We start from the raw sequence: 16,198 nt of genomic DNA on the forward strand, positions 1-16,198 counted from the left end.
AAAATAACAAACGCGTACCGTAATAATGCTCTCGACAGTTCAGGCTGAAGAATATTTGCCATTGTTGTATTTCGTTTTTCTTTTAAAATCATCTAAGTGATACGGTACTTTATATTTGTTTTTTTATTAGCGCCCGGCTTGAATTAGCCCCCCCCCCCCCCCCTTAAATAAGCGGCCCGTCTGAAAGGACGAATATTAAATTAGCACACCGGCGCTAATTCAGATAACTACGGTACATACCAAACGGGTCCAACACAATTTTTTGATGTTGGATGAAAACAATGTTGGATAAAGTTTAATCAAGAACAAACTATATCCAACAGCATCTAGCTTGATTTTTTTCTTCTTTTTTTATGTTTCAAAATTTTTGAGTAAACGCAAACCTATACAACATTTCATCCAAACTTTTCATTGTTGGATGCGTTTTTTTATTTTTTTTTTGTATTAGAACAACTTTATAAGAACACGACCCTCAGCGAAAAAGTAACAGGTTCAGTTTGTTAAAAACATTGTTTCTACAGCTAAAGGAATACACATTTGAATTTTAACAGAAATCAGAACTTCTTTAAAACAAATTCCCTAAATAAGAATAAAAGAGGCTTAATTATGACGTTTTGTTCTTACTGTTAGGACCAAATAAGAACATACAGGGCAAAAAAACGCTCGTGAAATAAGAATACCTGTAACAATACGTCCTTAACTTCATTAGAACTAAGAACTAGTGGCTGGTTTCTTTCAAGCTTTCTTGTCCATTACTTGTCTCTAACACACCTTCTGAAAATTTTAATCTATGTTATATATACTTCTTTAATTAAATCCTTGACAAAAAAAAAACAATTCTGGTAGAGTTCTTAAAACCTTTTTTCACTTTTAATGCCTTGTTTTAATGTTCTCACATAACGTGAGAACATAAATTTTTGCGAAAAATCAAATTTGCCAAGAGTTTGAGAACATTTTTTTATTATTATTCTAAGTTTGCGTTGTAAGAAATTGATTTTTTTTTTAGTCCACCCTCATTTTAAGAAAATTTCTGCACAAAATTAAATCCACGTGAAATGTAACAAAAGCGAGGTTGGGTTGCAAAAATTGAATCCACAAAAAAATGTACGGTTGGTTTATTAGCTCTCAAAAATCTTTGCTACCAGAAAATCCTGCAAATCGCTTCATTCGCAAAACTTTATAGATATCACAAATTTTCGATTTGCTTACGCATTAGTTGGCAAGTCCTAATCTCAAATTTGAATTTCCCTAAAAAAGGGGACTTGGTGACATTTCTCCATTTACAGGGTTTTTTCAGGGGCTTTCGTGTAGTAGACCCAAAATAAGGAATAATTTTGGTAAAATTGACAAAAAAAATTCTCTTGAGGTATTTATATTTGCTTTGAAAAGAAACACTCTTGAAAAACACTATGATAATTTGTAACTGGAAATTACTAAACTACTTTTTATTTCCAAAGAGTTAATTTCGCGACTAAAATGTCAGTTTGCGGTAATTTCTGTTTGCAGGAATTTCTGTCATTAAAGTAATCGTCACGATTTCTGCGAAGCAACATTCTTCTCTCTGATCAAAATAATAGCACTACTCAACATGTTGATCGCAATGAAAACAAATATGGTTCCTGTAAATGATACGTGCACCAAATATTGAACTAAAAGAGGAACAAATATCAATGCCCAACGCCCAGTTCCGCTGCATAGTCCCAACAATGTGGCCCTATAGCTTGTGGGACTGCTTGCTGCGCTATATAACCAAACTATTTGAAGTGATGATGTTGCTGTCCCTCTCAAGATAAACATAACAAACGTTCTTACATAAATGGAAGTGTAAAACTTCCACAAGACAAGCAAACCTACTGAAATTATCGCGAAAGCAGAAAGGAAGGCTGTTTTATGAGACACTTTGTCCACGACCAACATAAAAACCAGCAAGCCAGGTACTTCACCAAACACAACAAACATGTTCTGTAGATATTCCCTATCTGTTAGGCTGCGGCAGGTACCCGTCTCTTTGTGATATCCTGATTTCTCTTCCAGCTCTGTGTTTAAAAGGACGACACCGAAATATGTTACCATAACAAAAACAAAAAGAAATATCAGCAGTAAACTATTTCCTCTGTCTTTTTTAACAAACACTTTCGATAAGCTTCCTCTATCCTTGACGCGTTTGCGGAATACTATGTTTTTTGGAACACGCATTTTGTGTTCCAGTGATATCACACGTAAAACTTTCATAATTTTGTCAACAGCCCCAATGTTTTCCAAGTAATGCACTGATTCAGGAAGCCAGATGAACAAAGGGAATGTAAATGCAATTGGTGTTGCAGCAAGGAAAACAAATACTCTCCATCCGAATCTATTCATCACTGCATAGGCAAGAAATGCAACGTAAAAGTTCCCGAAGGCGAAGAAGAACTGTATACCAAGCATAACCTTTCCTTGATAGCGTCTGCTGATCAATTCAGTAACATAAATTGGCGATAATATGATACTGCCAAGGCCAATTCCAACAAAGAAACGCATCGCCATGAACCATGCAAAGTTATATGTCATTGTAGTAAGCAAACCAAAATAAAAAATAACAGCTGTTCCAAGAATCGAAAAAGGTTTCCGACCTAACTTATCAGCAAGTTTACCCCAAAATATTGCACCACTAGCCATACCAATAAATACGCTGGCTGAAGTCATGGCAGCCTGAAAGGAGGTCAAGTTCCACTTACATTTTAGTTGAGGAGCTAACAATGATATCAATGTTATCTCTATGCCATCAAGAAACCAAAGAAAGCCAACCACAACTGTAAGTTTTAATGAAAAGCTTCCGTAGCCAAAATAGTCAATAACTTCTATTAAGGATGTTTCTCCTCTCTCCATATTGTCTGTTTAAAGCTTAAAACCTTCAAAACTAAAAAAGAAAAGAAGATGATTTCCTAATTTTCTCAACAATTTCCTTCTATTAAACAGTTGGGACAATAAAAGTAGCTAAGAAATATTCAAAGCTTAAAAAAACAGTTTAGCAGGGGATCAGTTATCTTAAATTCCATGTTTCGTAAATAAAAAGTAATAAACACAAATAGAAAGAGAAATCTTAATGACTTAATTTCAGTCTGATTCCCAAAAAAGTTATTTTGTCACGTTGCAAATGGAATTAAAGGAAATATTTTTTTTTTCGAAACTTGAGTGACCATACCCATGTTCCCACTACATGCTGTTACACCCATCTAATAGCTTGATGTCGATACATAACTCCATATAAGTAGAAGATACGCGTGTTTTTTTGAGGCCACCAGTGAGAAGAAACTTATTCAATTCGGTACAACTTAGACAAGATCTCAATCTAAAACATTTCACAATTGTCTGCCACTGTAACATATGAAAAACCTCAAATGGCCTACTAGTTGTATTCGTTACAGACTACCTGTTTTGAATTTGTACCATGATCAATTTAAGAAAAACCAACCTTTTCATATATTGACCATTCTAATTTTCTTTTATTTATTCACCAACTGATCAAATTAGGTATATAAAATTACACATTTTTTGATAGTTATATAAATTGGCTTTTAAAATAATTCATTCACATTTGGAAAAAAATCGCAAATAAGTGCGAGAATTCAAAATTTCAAGTTTCAACTAATTTTTAGGTTAATTTTAAATATTCAATTTTCTTTAAATAGTTGAAAAAATAATAAATATATCACTGGTATAAAAACATAAAAAATAACAAAGTTTTACTTATTGCTAAAACTTTTAAAAAAAACTTTTGGCAAACTTTTTGTTTCTGCAATTAGAAATTACATAAATCCCTCAGAAGGCACTAAAAATTAGTATATTAGAATTTCTTTATTCAAAACCTCTTTCCTATCAAAATGAGCTCAAACTGCAACGATCGGAAATAAATAAAAAATCCTATCTACATTATATCATTGAAGCAGTATGTAACGGGCTCGGCTGAAAATACAGAATTTACCTAAACTTGTTAAAAATTGTTACAACTAATCTAAAACAGGAAAGAATTAGCCATTCCAGTTTTTTCTATGTTCTTTGTGTTTTGATGGTCCTTCGATGTGTTTTCTGTGCTCGTCATTTTACTTGTCACGACGGGAAGTTGTGTCGTCATATGGACAACACGACTTCTTCCCGACCACTTCCTCTCTTTGTCTTACTACTTTTTTTTCTTTTTTAGTACGGCTACTTCTGATGGCACTAACACGGTTAAATGACCAACATTTATAAGTCCCCGATATAGACAGGTTTGACTGTAATTAATCCTTGTTGATTATTATTATCGCTAAGAGTTAGCCTGTATCATACCACTTGACAAGTGTTACCTGTTGTTCTTATGTTTTTAATGTTCCAAAAGTTTAGGAGTTTTGGCTGGTTTGGCTGGTTTTGTGTAGGTAAAAATGATAGTTTTAAACAATAGTTTGGGGAAAGTTATGGCAGAGTTTGATTAGCTTAGGAAACACGTAAAGATTGGGAATACTTTTTATTGCACTTGTAAATTTTTTTCATCACTTTTTAGTCCTGTAACCACAATTTTAATATTGGGGGGCATATATAGAAAAATTAGTTAGTTATATGAATTCACTTTATATAGTGGCTACTCGAGGCGCCGCTATGGTGGGTGGCGAGTGGAAAATATTTAAAATTGACATCTCTAGATTGGCGGAAAATGCCCTTCTAGACGTCAACGATCTCATGGCTCAAAGTTGAAAATCACGATGGAATGTTTCGATATTTTTGTTATCTAGAAAAGCTGCATTGGTTAACTGGCATCAAAATTTAGATAACAATTTCCATCAGTAATCAAAAGATAGAAAGAGATACATCTTTACATTACACGACTACAATAATATAAAAAAATGATAAGAACACACTAGAAATTTTTAAAAGTGCTAGCACTTTTTAGAAAGTTTACATCGCATTTGGACTTTTTAAAATGTGCTGCCACCCCCTTAAAGCATTCAGTGGTTTTGACCATGGGTAGAACATTGTTTTATGTTTTTTATTTCTCTCTGTCTTTCTGTCTCTTCCTTTCTTTTCTTTCTTTTTTTTATAAAAGGAAAATTAGCACAGCCTCCCTCCCCAGCGGTTACGCACTGCTCTTTTTGTAAACACTGCTTGTGTCATACAGGCTTTTTTTGTAACGAATATTGCGTTTTGTTTTAACATGAATATTCTTAACTTTTGAGCAAAAATCATCTCGTTATAATTCTTAGTATATTCTTAACAAAGTTAATAAAATTTCAATCTTAAGATAAGCCTATTTCTAGGATATTCTTAACTTTTTGCATTCTCGTCCCCAGAGCTGTTGGGCTAGAGAATGGATTTTTTGTCTAATTTCATCTTGAATATTCTTACAGAGTATATTCTTACAAGACACATGTAGTTATCAGAAAAAGTACTGCCACTAACGCAAGGAAAATCGACTTATAGTTATATATTTTCTATGTACCTGACTTGAGTATCTGGCGGTACATTTACAGAAAAACAAAACAATCAACAATACAAATCGTGCAAAAAAATTTCTTTTGACATGGGCGATAAATTACGCACTTACGCCTAGAAAAGCGTTTACTTATAGGAATAGTTGCAAGTTTTGCGGGAAATTTCAATTTGTTAAGCTTTTATAAAAGGTTTACGGGCTTGCTGATAACACTACCGCAGTTTTCTTCTTGCCCCTGCTATTTTTAACTACTCTAGCTGCACCTATTGATACATGGAATCACATATTTCTAGATTCTAGAGATAGAAAAATGTATGTTCTGGCGCAGTCGCACATCACGCGCACGCACATCTCGCACACGCCACACTCACTCCCCAACAAATCCCCGATCATCCAATACCATGCTGTGCTTAGTCATACAATTCAAAAGTCTCTATTATACCGTCCTTAGTCATGCATAACGATGTAAAGTCCCTAGTATGCTGTGTTTAGTCATGCATATCAATGCTGCAAATGAGTAAAAAGAGTTCTGGCGCACCTAGAGGTAAATCCCCCTGCATACTGCTGACGTCATCAAAAATCAACGCATGCGCAGTAGCTGTGTTAGTTTTTGACCACTATGAAATCCTCCGACAAAATAAAATCCATTCAATAAATGGACACACACACTGTGAAACAATTACGTGATGTCGCGAAAAGCCGTGGACTTACGGGGTATTACAGGCTACGTAAGGCTGAACTGATTACTCTATTAAAGAAGGTACCACAGAGGCCACCTAGAAGAGCTGGGTAACGAAAAACAGTGAGACCTGTGACTATTGTACCAACGCCGAACCAAGATGTTGGAATGGTATAACTGGTTAGTTGATGCTGTTCCCCAACCAATAAAAGAGGGAGTTAAAAGAACTTCTGCAGCCTTCAAGCGTAAGGTGATGAATCTCTATGATAGCGCAAATAACATCATCGCGAAACCTACACTTAATGCTGAGGTCGAACAGGAGGCCGAGAAAGACTATCTTCCAGATATTCAAAATCTATATGATCAGCCGGAGCAAGATTTTACACTCCATGAACATATGCATGCGCTCCACAAGGCCTTTCGAAGTTTTCGAATTCCTGGTATAGAAGGACCGACGTCAATGGGTATTTAAAATCTAGGTTGAGGAGCAGGTAGAGGAAATGGGATCGGCACAGCTGCCCCCGTGGATAATGTGGAGGAAGAAAATATTACCAAACTCGGAGGAGGCTAACGACGAGTACATTGAGGTGAAGAAGGCCTTCAATAGTAATATGACAGAAATCTTCCAGGGTAGCGACGTAGACGACATGCTGGATAGGTTGTTTGCTCAAGTCAAGACACACGTGGAACATCCGGCACTACCTCAGAGCAGAATCACAATTGGTCAAATTCTACACCTTGATGTAGATTTCCATAAGCTGCGGTTAAAAAGGGGTTCATCATATATAGAACACCAAAAATTTATAGCTGCAAAAAAGGCCATCATCAAGCCAAAAAATGATGACGAGGAGTGTTTCAAGTGGGCTGTTATAGCATGCTTATATCATGAAGAGATTTGAAAAGATGTACAAAGAATCACTAAGCTGAGACCCTACATAAATCTCTATAATTAGGAAGATATAGAATTCAAAACAACTATTAAGGATATATCCAAGTTTGAAAAGAATGACATGGACATTGCGGTGAATGTCCTATACATAACGGGGAAGAAGATCAATATCCTGCGGCGATCTGAGTACAATATTAAGCGTATCAAGCAGGTGAACCTGCCGCTTATCACAGATGGTTCAAAGACCCACTTTACAGCCGTAAAAAGTCTATCTAGACTCCTAGGTAGTGAGACTTCAAAGAGCACAAAATCAATGCATTTTTGCCTGAACTGCAACTATATGGCAAATGGTACTTTGAATTGTTGATGACGGAGTTTATAACACTTAGGGCCCAGCTATATGCTTACGAGAGTCTTACAAAAGAGGGTGGTGACAGAAATGCGAAGGGTGTAACTCTTTACACCCTTCGCATTTCTGTCACCGCCCTGTGTGACCAAGAAGAACATCACTTTTGACGACTATAGGCGATGCTTGGAGGAGGGCGTAAACATCTACAAAAGCCAGGTGTTAATTCAGAAAAAACCCATCAAATCTACACCCAAGAGGTGAGCAAGTTAGCGTTTAACAGGGCAGATGACAAGGCTTGTACAACCTGACCAGATAACGACGCTGGCCTGTGGCCATTGCCGCCGGTCCGGCACTTGAGAATAACTAAATAGACATATGCCTACTAATTGCTGTAATACTACCCTATACCCTGACAGCGTTTTGTTTTTTTTCGTAACAGCCGTTCAATAAAGAGAATGAGTCAGCCTGCTACCATATTTGATGAAGCCCCTGCAGAAATTTTGGTGACATTGATAGCGTTGATGATTTACGTAAGGACATTAAAGAGTACCCTATTATCCGAGATGCCATGACAGACCACGGGATCCTTGTGTACTGCACCATTGGTAGATGTCTGGCTCAAATTTTGGTGGCAGAGCATACCACGAGGCATATGAGCAAAAAAGAGGATGAGGCGGAGACCAAAGAGAACAAAGATGAGCAGCGGGTGTAGTGTTATTATCAATCAGCAACAACCTGCGGAAAAGTTGTTGAAGTAAACAAAAAGCACCCTGGAAGAGTTGCCCAGGGGCACCAGTTAGCGGCACTAATGAGGGAGAGGAAGCTTGGAATAGCTCCACCAAAGAAAGAAGCCATGACCTTTAGGGAGTTCGTGAGATTCTTTGAGAGGGATCTAAACACCCCCGAAGCTATACTCAAAGGGATAAAAGAGACTATGGAGATCCTTGAGGATCAATGCCTCACTATCCATCTTGTAGTAAAAAAGAAGTAATTTGTTATAAGTTTTTAGACTTATAACAAACTAACTAACCAAGTCATCACCAAGAAGAACGAGGGTCGTGTTGCTGCTGGCAAGAGACTTGCGGAATGGAACCGAAAGAAGAAGGCCGATTTACAGAAGAAAAAATGCAAAGGTTCTTCACCAGGTAATCAAGAACCTGTTGCAGGTCCTCACAAGTCGATGGACAATGTCTGCATGTACGGTGTATGGACTTTGCCCGTCCTTGTCATAGGAGTTGGTATATGGTACAAGTTTGGTAGAAGCAAAAATGAAACTCACAAGTCCACCCCTGAACCTCAGAAAGACAAAGCGCAGCCACAGATTAAAATGTTCAAAATGTTATAATATAAATGACTACAAGCAACGTAACACTAAAAGAGAAGGAGATCCTGGATATGCTCTATAAGACCGTTTTAGGAGGCTAAAAATTATTCAAAATGCAAACTCTATCTCCCCTTGAACCATTTCAAGATCAAGTGTAACAGTCAACAGTGAATCAACAGTGCAAGGAATGCCTTGCTGCTAACAAGGCGTCAAGGGAACGCACAAGGTGCCCTTTTCAAAGGGTGAGATGCCATTGTAAAGACTGTAAGGGAGGTGGGATTTGCCCGCATCATCGTCAAAGATACAATGCAAGGAATGTGGCGGTGGTGATATCACTAATGTTAATCACCCCAACAACCAGCCTCTATATGAAAATAATTAGCTAAGGGCAACACTACGGGCTCATGTTGAAGCCCAGTTTTCTGAAAGTATGACCTGGGAAGATTATAGGTTCTTACATATTCATCACAAGGTACCATATAGGTATCAGGCAAGTCTCCGACGCTTGCCGATGTTGCTAGGGTATTATACCAACACCGATATGTCCCGGAATAGGCTTGTAAAATACAAATGGAGAAGGAATGCTCAAAATGCAAATAGCATCTTTCCCTGAACAATTTCAGGACGAGCGGGATAGTCAAACAAAAAGTTGCATAGATTGCCTGGATGAGGCGAAGGGGAAGCGGAGTGTCAAAAAACAAGTACCGTAATATATACGACGAAGTAGACCCTCTTAATATTGGCAGGGAAATTAGAGGGTTTAGACAGGATGAAGATTACCTACTTCTCTATACCCTGTTTACATGCGACATTATAGCTCAGTACGCTGAACTGTTACCCATCGGAACACCCTTCGAGTCATACCATATCAGCCCGCAGAAGGCACGGCGCATCAAAAGGTACCACAAGGCATTGCGATGCCTACAGGGAAAATTTACATATTCTCCTCTACCCCTTGAATATCATACTCGAAATACTAAGTTCTGCCCTGACTGCCGGGGGGTCTTTGGTGAACAATCACGGCGGTGTATGGATTTGTTCTGCCTGTGCCGCGATATACCCTAAAATAAGTAATAAATGGTCCTACCAAAAAATGTTAGATGTAGTAAAAGACTCCCATACGGCAATCTTCACGGGCCCGACATCATGCGAAAAAACACAACGTGTCCTGGATCTTATGGAAATTGAATACAGACACCAATATCACAACATACTGATATTATGCCCTACCCTGCAATGGAATAAGACATACCCTAAAAGGGCCTCGCTCTGGAAGGATACTTATGTGTTTTTGATAGACCCTAAGGAACAACTCTTTAAATCGATACAAAAATAGTCCTCGTTACTAGTAGGTGAGGAGAGTTTGTTTGTCATCGACGACTGTATAGCCGACGAGAGCCTTGACAAGCGGCGACATTCCCTACTTGAATTAGCTATTTCAAGTAAGCATAAGAAGCATAGTTTATGGCTCTTAACACAGTCTTATACTGCTTTGCCCAAAAATTTGAGACGACAGAAAAAAGCCCTGTTTATGTGGTATCCAAACGAACAGTCGGATATGAGGATGATCGACGAAGAGACGAACATGATCCCCGACCGGGATGATATCAAAGCTGAGTTTAAAAAGTCGAGACACGTGTATCTATGCGTCTATACATGCGTCTGGTCACTCGAGAATCTAAGATTCTCGAGTGAACAGACACAATTTTGAAACCCTCTGGCCTACGTTGATATATTAGAATTGTTTTCCCAGCTTTCGCTATTCAACTCCGTGCCCGCAGGAGCCATTGAAACCCTGCTGTCTAGCAACCATAATCAGCCTCTATTCAAGTGTGCTGACCTGGGGAGGTTTTTAGGCATCGGCGATATAAAGGCACAATACAGAGACGTGAAAACCATACCTCGCCGTGATATCATGAGGGGTGCGGCAGCCGCACCCCTTAAAAAAGGCCAAAATGAACATGATCCCTTATGACATTAGACGATGCATCGGAGATCGTTCGTCGTTCCAGGAAAGCAAAGGCTGTAAGGGTCATCAGATGGCTGGCCCAGCAGGTGTTCAAAAACTACAAGATGAACTTGAGAAGCAGCGGCAAGCCCTCGAGGACATAAATATTGACATCGCCATTCTCGAGAACGATCTAGACGATAGTGATAACCAACTCATGGCGTTGGGGGATGAGATTGATGAGCTCCAGGACCAAGTAAGAATATTACAGCAACGTACCGTGCCTAACCTCGAAGATCCCGGAAAAGGTTGTGATCCAGAAGAACAACAACGATCCTTTTCCATACCTTGCCATTTGTGGCCAATAAGCTTGTTGACTACCCCAAAGGTGAGATTGTTGTACTAGCAGAGATCCCGAATTCTATTGTGCACTACAAATGGCTTCGGGAACGTGGATGTATTGAAGTCCACCCCGAGCGTGTGATACATTTCAGGCTTGGTGAACACTATAGACATGAACGTCTCCTGGAGCTCGCGGAATGATATGACTTAAACGTGGACTAATTTTACTACTCTTGTGGCTAGTAAAATTATCATTTCTGACCAGTTTGGCTGTATGTTAAAAGCCAGTGAACTATCAAAAAGGTGGAAGCCTATGTAAAAAAAATCAATTTACAATGAACTACAATATACAAGTACCCGTACTACGCTGTTGCATCAAGCCAGCGTGTGTGACTGGTTGTCCTACCTGCCTGGACAATTTTAGGTATTGAGATGGATTATACTACGAAGGATTTGAACACCCTACTGACGAAGAGCTTTTGAATAGGGTAGCATCAGGGGAAAAATCATGGGGGACATTTGCGACAAGTGAGATCGACGAGAATCTAGAGGATGACATTAAACGTCTATGGTTGCATATTGTTGATATTAAAGAGAAAAACTATAGCGCAATCTGTTATCAGGTCATCAAGGATAAGGAGTTGAAACTATCGGATTTGGCCAATATATCAACAATAGGCGACATACTCAACTTTCCGATACCAGATAGACGCTTGGTCGATATTGATTTGGAAAATGAACCAAATGTCATCAAAGGTATCGTCTATGGATACCCGTTTTATACCCTACATCCTTTGGATTATTTAAAGGATCCTAATGAAGATGATGATGATAACGAGGATGAAGTAGATCTGGATGCTCTAGAGGAACGAATGAAGAACTATTACCACTCCTTGATAACATTCGGAGGTACCTGAACATCTTCAGGAATAAGCATCAATTCCTCCAACACGAAGCTTCTTTCAAGCCTATCTTTCAAATAGTACAAAATACGGCTATCTGCTACTATACGATCCAACCTGTAAGTATGTTTGCTGTAAAAGGCGTCAGTTGCACATCTTTTAGAGTCGTCATGCTCCTCCTCCGGCTGTAGCAAATAGAGGTACAGCCCATCTTCGGGTAAAGCCTTTTCCTCATGATATTGCTGACTTTTCGCGAGCGGTACTTCATCCAGTTTGATCGCCCTGTTAGGTTTCATGCTAATCATGGCAGTCTTTGTATTGTTGAGATTTTGTACGATAGCGGATAGGTTTTTCACCCAAACACTATTAGTATCCTCAGAGACCAACTCTTGTGCATGCGGGGTTTGAAGAGTCTCTCAGCAAGTACCTTGTTGCAGCTTTCTACAATGGCCCGGTGGCCCGTTTAATCTCGACACCTTTACCCTCTAACAATTTTGTTACATTTGACTTGAATTCAGAACCATTATCACATTGACAAATCTTAGGGTAACTCAGGGGTCCTGCTTTATAAATTTCCTTGATCATGTCTGCGACCTCGCTTTCTTTTTTGGTATGCAATGGTCTAGCTACCTTGTATCTTGAAGCCACATCTACCCCTGTCAATATGTACTTGTAGGTGTTACCATATACCCTATCGTTGGGTATATACAGTAGATCAAATTGATGCATCTCATTGGGTGTCGTAATGGAAGAATGGGGGTAATTGATACGTTTCGGGACCTTGATGTGTCTCAACCATAGCAGTTGCCTACTCAGCCAATGAGTAACCTTCTTTTTTGAATAGACCGCTCTCCTTCGCGAGCAGTTTGGTGGCCTTGCGTCCGGTCCACAGATGTTCTGGCATGTAGTGAATTTGACCTAACTTCTCCGCCTCTTCTTCAGTAACAATATGTAATGCTTCTAACATGTCTTTATTACATGTTAAAAACGTTCTTACAAATACATGTACGCCACACATCCTAGCAAAGACAAGGATCTGACAGTGCACCTGAGTTCCCCATCTTTTTAATTAGGAGAAGGCGTATAGTAATCAGAAAATTTCCGGACCTTATCATTCAATGCAATGTAGTACTTGTACATATCATCTTCAAGCTCCCTTAGGCTCTTACCAGCCTTTATTTGCAATTCCTTTTGCTTACTAAACCAGTCTATTTTAGCCTGTCGGTCCCGTACCCATTGGGACTGGGCGTTTTGTAGTTTCTCCATAGCTTGGTCGTGCCTTTTCCTCTCCGCATCTCCATCTCCTGAGAGCTTAGAAAACAAGAAGTTCGTGCCGCTGAATGGTAGTGCGTTGATTGCTGCGCTTGCAACAAGAGCAGCGACAGTTGCCATTTTATTAGTACAATATATTCAACTGCACATCCTGAAGCAAGTACACATACCACCTGAAATCCTCACTTCCGTCGGCTTTCTTGGTTATATGGAGGGTAATTCCGTCTGATAACTGTTGTAAAGGTCTCCAACTACCATGTATAGTATGATCAGGAGAGGCTCGGAAATCGATAAGCAACACATATCTCTCGTTAAAAAATTGGCCTATTGTGACATTACTATCATCACTGCTGAAAAGGTGGACGATGTGTTCCATGTGGTTTTTGGGAAACATGGCATACATGTTGTTGTTGTTGTGGGGGTTGTTCAGGAGACTGTATAGGAGGCGTAGCGGCCTAGGTGGTGTAGGGGTATACTATGCCTAGTGGGCGTAGTATACTTAGGAGGTTTAGGGGGTATGGCATGTTTGGTAGTTATGGCATGTTTGGGAGGTGTAATATGCTTAGGGTGCATGGTATGTATAGTGGGTATAGTATGCTTGGGAGGTGTAGTATGTATAAGGGGTGTTTTGACAGCCCTCTGTATGCTTCACAATAGGCTTCACACTATTTACATCAACTTGAACCCCCACAGTTACGTCGGCGGGTGCTATGAGGATATTGTTGTTGTACCCCGCAATTTTACAGATACGCAGGTTCATATCAGAAGGCAGCATGTACACGCTTGGCATGATGGTGAAGTTAACGGGAGTCCGTGCATATTGCAACACTTTTTGGAGTTGCGTAATGTCATTGCCCACGTTTTCGTCCTTACTCACCATGGCTTCAAATTTTTGTAAGAAAATCTGGCTTGCTGTGTAGTTGTCAGCACCAGACCCGATTAAGGATGCCTCAGCCCCTGCCTTAGAACCAAGCAACAAGACCCCGTAAACCCTTATACTTTCACTTAGCTTGGTCAGACCTTCCGACGTCAGACCTTGGAAGGTTGGAATCACCATAAACCTGAGGCAACCATGAACCATTGATGAGTGATGACATGACAGCCTTGAATTTGTACAAATCATTAGGGTTAGCACCATACTCGCGGCATACTTGCGGACATCCAGAGGTTGAGTAGGGATTTTTGTACTGAGCAAAGCCATCGTCATACGGCATGGGTACCTTCATCGTGGTAAGGATGCGGCGCATGTGGTAATAGACATGGAATTTGAAGATCGAGTTGACAAGGGGTACGGAATCCGTCATGTGTTTAGCAGAGATGCCCAAGGCCGTAGTTGCGCAATGGGTAGCGAAATTAACCTAGATATTCCAGTAGTCCAAGGCCTGCCCTGTCTAACCCACTCAGACTCGCGGAATCAAAGCTGAATTCCATCGTTGATCTTATCTCGAAGGCTGTAGAAAATGAGGTTATGAAATCAGTCTAATTATACAAGAGAAGCAAAAATATATGCTATTGAAGGAACAGATGAAGCAGCGGCTTAACCGTATTGTTGATGCCATCAATGTACAGGAGCGTGCTTATGTAGTTGCGAAAGGTCGGGAGGAAGGGAGAAATGACGTTTTAAAAAAACTTCAGTGTGTACAGTATGCAAGTGCTACGTAGAATCACCACCTGCTTACAGCCCTTAATTTTGTATGTTTTATAGGCCTTGTAAAACATATGTTTTTTTTAATCCTCACTCAGCAACCATTCTTTTTTGAAGTCCTTATACCGACATTCCACAACATGTACCTGATGGTAGTAGTTTTTACCTTGTACATACACCGATGATAGTGCCAGGATGGCACTGACTTGGCATGGCTCATCATAGGGTACTGGCATACCGTGGAATTTAGTCGTTATCGTGTCCTTGTAGTATTTAAGCTTGGCTTTCACGTAACGGTCCTTTTCCACAGGCTCCGTCGTCAATTGCTCAGAAATTAACTCTTCGATTTTGTTCCAGATTTGACGATACTTTGCATGTTGTCACGCTTGTCCCGCGTTTTGAACTTGCTTGGCATAAGCCTTAGTAAACAGGCATGATATTCAACGGCTTTGTTGCACATGTTCTGCGTCTTTAAATGATCCGGAATAAACCATAGTATCTCATGGTCCTTTAGGAAAGCCTCGTTACACATGTCCTGTGTCTTGAAGTGGTATGGTACCCAACCTAGCATGTCTGGCATCTCTCCTACAGCCTTGTTGCACATGTCTTGAGTTTTGAATTGATCTGGTACACGCATGAGCGCCCAGGCCATTTTCTCAACAGCTTTGTTGCACATCTCTTGCGTCTTGAATTGACTCATCCTTATTATTAGTGCTTCCACATATACTCACCTTGAAGGGTTGACGTTTGTTCACATCTTTACCTCTATGTGCGCCAGAACTCTTTTTACTCATTTGCAGCATTGACATGCATGACTAAACACAGCATACTAGGGACTTTACCTCGTTATGCATGACTAAGCACGGTATAATAGGGACTTTACCTTGACCTGTATGACTAAGCACAGCATGGTATTGGATGATCGGGGATTTGTTGGGGTTTGACTGTAGCGTGTGCGAGGTGTGCGTGCGCGTGATGTGCGACTGTCCCAAAACATACATTTCTCTACCTCTATTCTACAATGCTACAGCGGATCTAGCGTACGTCAGAACCGGCAAGCGACTGACATCTTTTCAAACCTTAGGAATGTAGATAAGTGAAAAATAAAACAAAACGCCGGTCAACCAGCAACCGATATTACGGCATTTTGTTCGGCCCCGGACCTGACGCGCGTGTGGCGTTCGAATTTACGTGGTCTGTGTACTAGGTTGTGGATGGCGTATATTTGTCTTCTGCCTTTCGCCGTTTCTGCCGATGTAAGTAAAAAAGCGACTGGAATTCGTATATTTTTTGTTGATTTGATTGGTCAAAACGGTTGATTTGGCTGTTCTGATTGGTTGTTGGGTTGTGACTGACATTCCTAATTTCAAGGTCAGCCGAAAGCAGTATTACTTCTGCGCGAGTA

At 39.8% G+C, this 16,198-nt stretch overlaps 1 protein-coding gene across 1 annotated transcript; it reads right to left on the reverse strand.

Annotated features, from left to right (window-relative positions):
• Window positions 1-1,356: 1,356 nt before the first annotated feature.
• Window positions 1,357-3,337, reverse strand: LOC130612443 (synaptic vesicle 2-related protein-like). Its single transcript, XM_057433755.1, has one exon. It carries the CDS (start codon window positions 2,866-2,868, stop codon window positions 1,531-1,533), a length of 1,338 nt encoding a protein of 445 aa, XP_057289738.1. The 5' UTR covers window positions 2,869-3,337; the 3' UTR covers window positions 1,357-1,530.
• Between the last annotated feature and the right edge of the window lie 12,861 nt (window positions 3,338-16,198).

This window comes from Hydractinia symbiolongicarpus, chromosome 10 (assembly GCF_029227915.1).
Source record: "Hydractinia symbiolongicarpus strain clone_291-10 chromosome 10, HSymV2.1, whole genome shotgun sequence".
NCBI classification, from domain to species: Eukaryota; Metazoa; Cnidaria; class Hydrozoa; order Anthoathecata; family Hydractiniidae; genus Hydractinia; species Hydractinia symbiolongicarpus.

Excerpts from the sequence above, each read along its gene's own strand:
- LOC130612443 (XM_057433755.1), bottom strand. The coding sequence starts at position 2,868 with ATGGAGAGAGGAGAAACATCCTTAATAGAAGTTATTGACTATTTTGGC.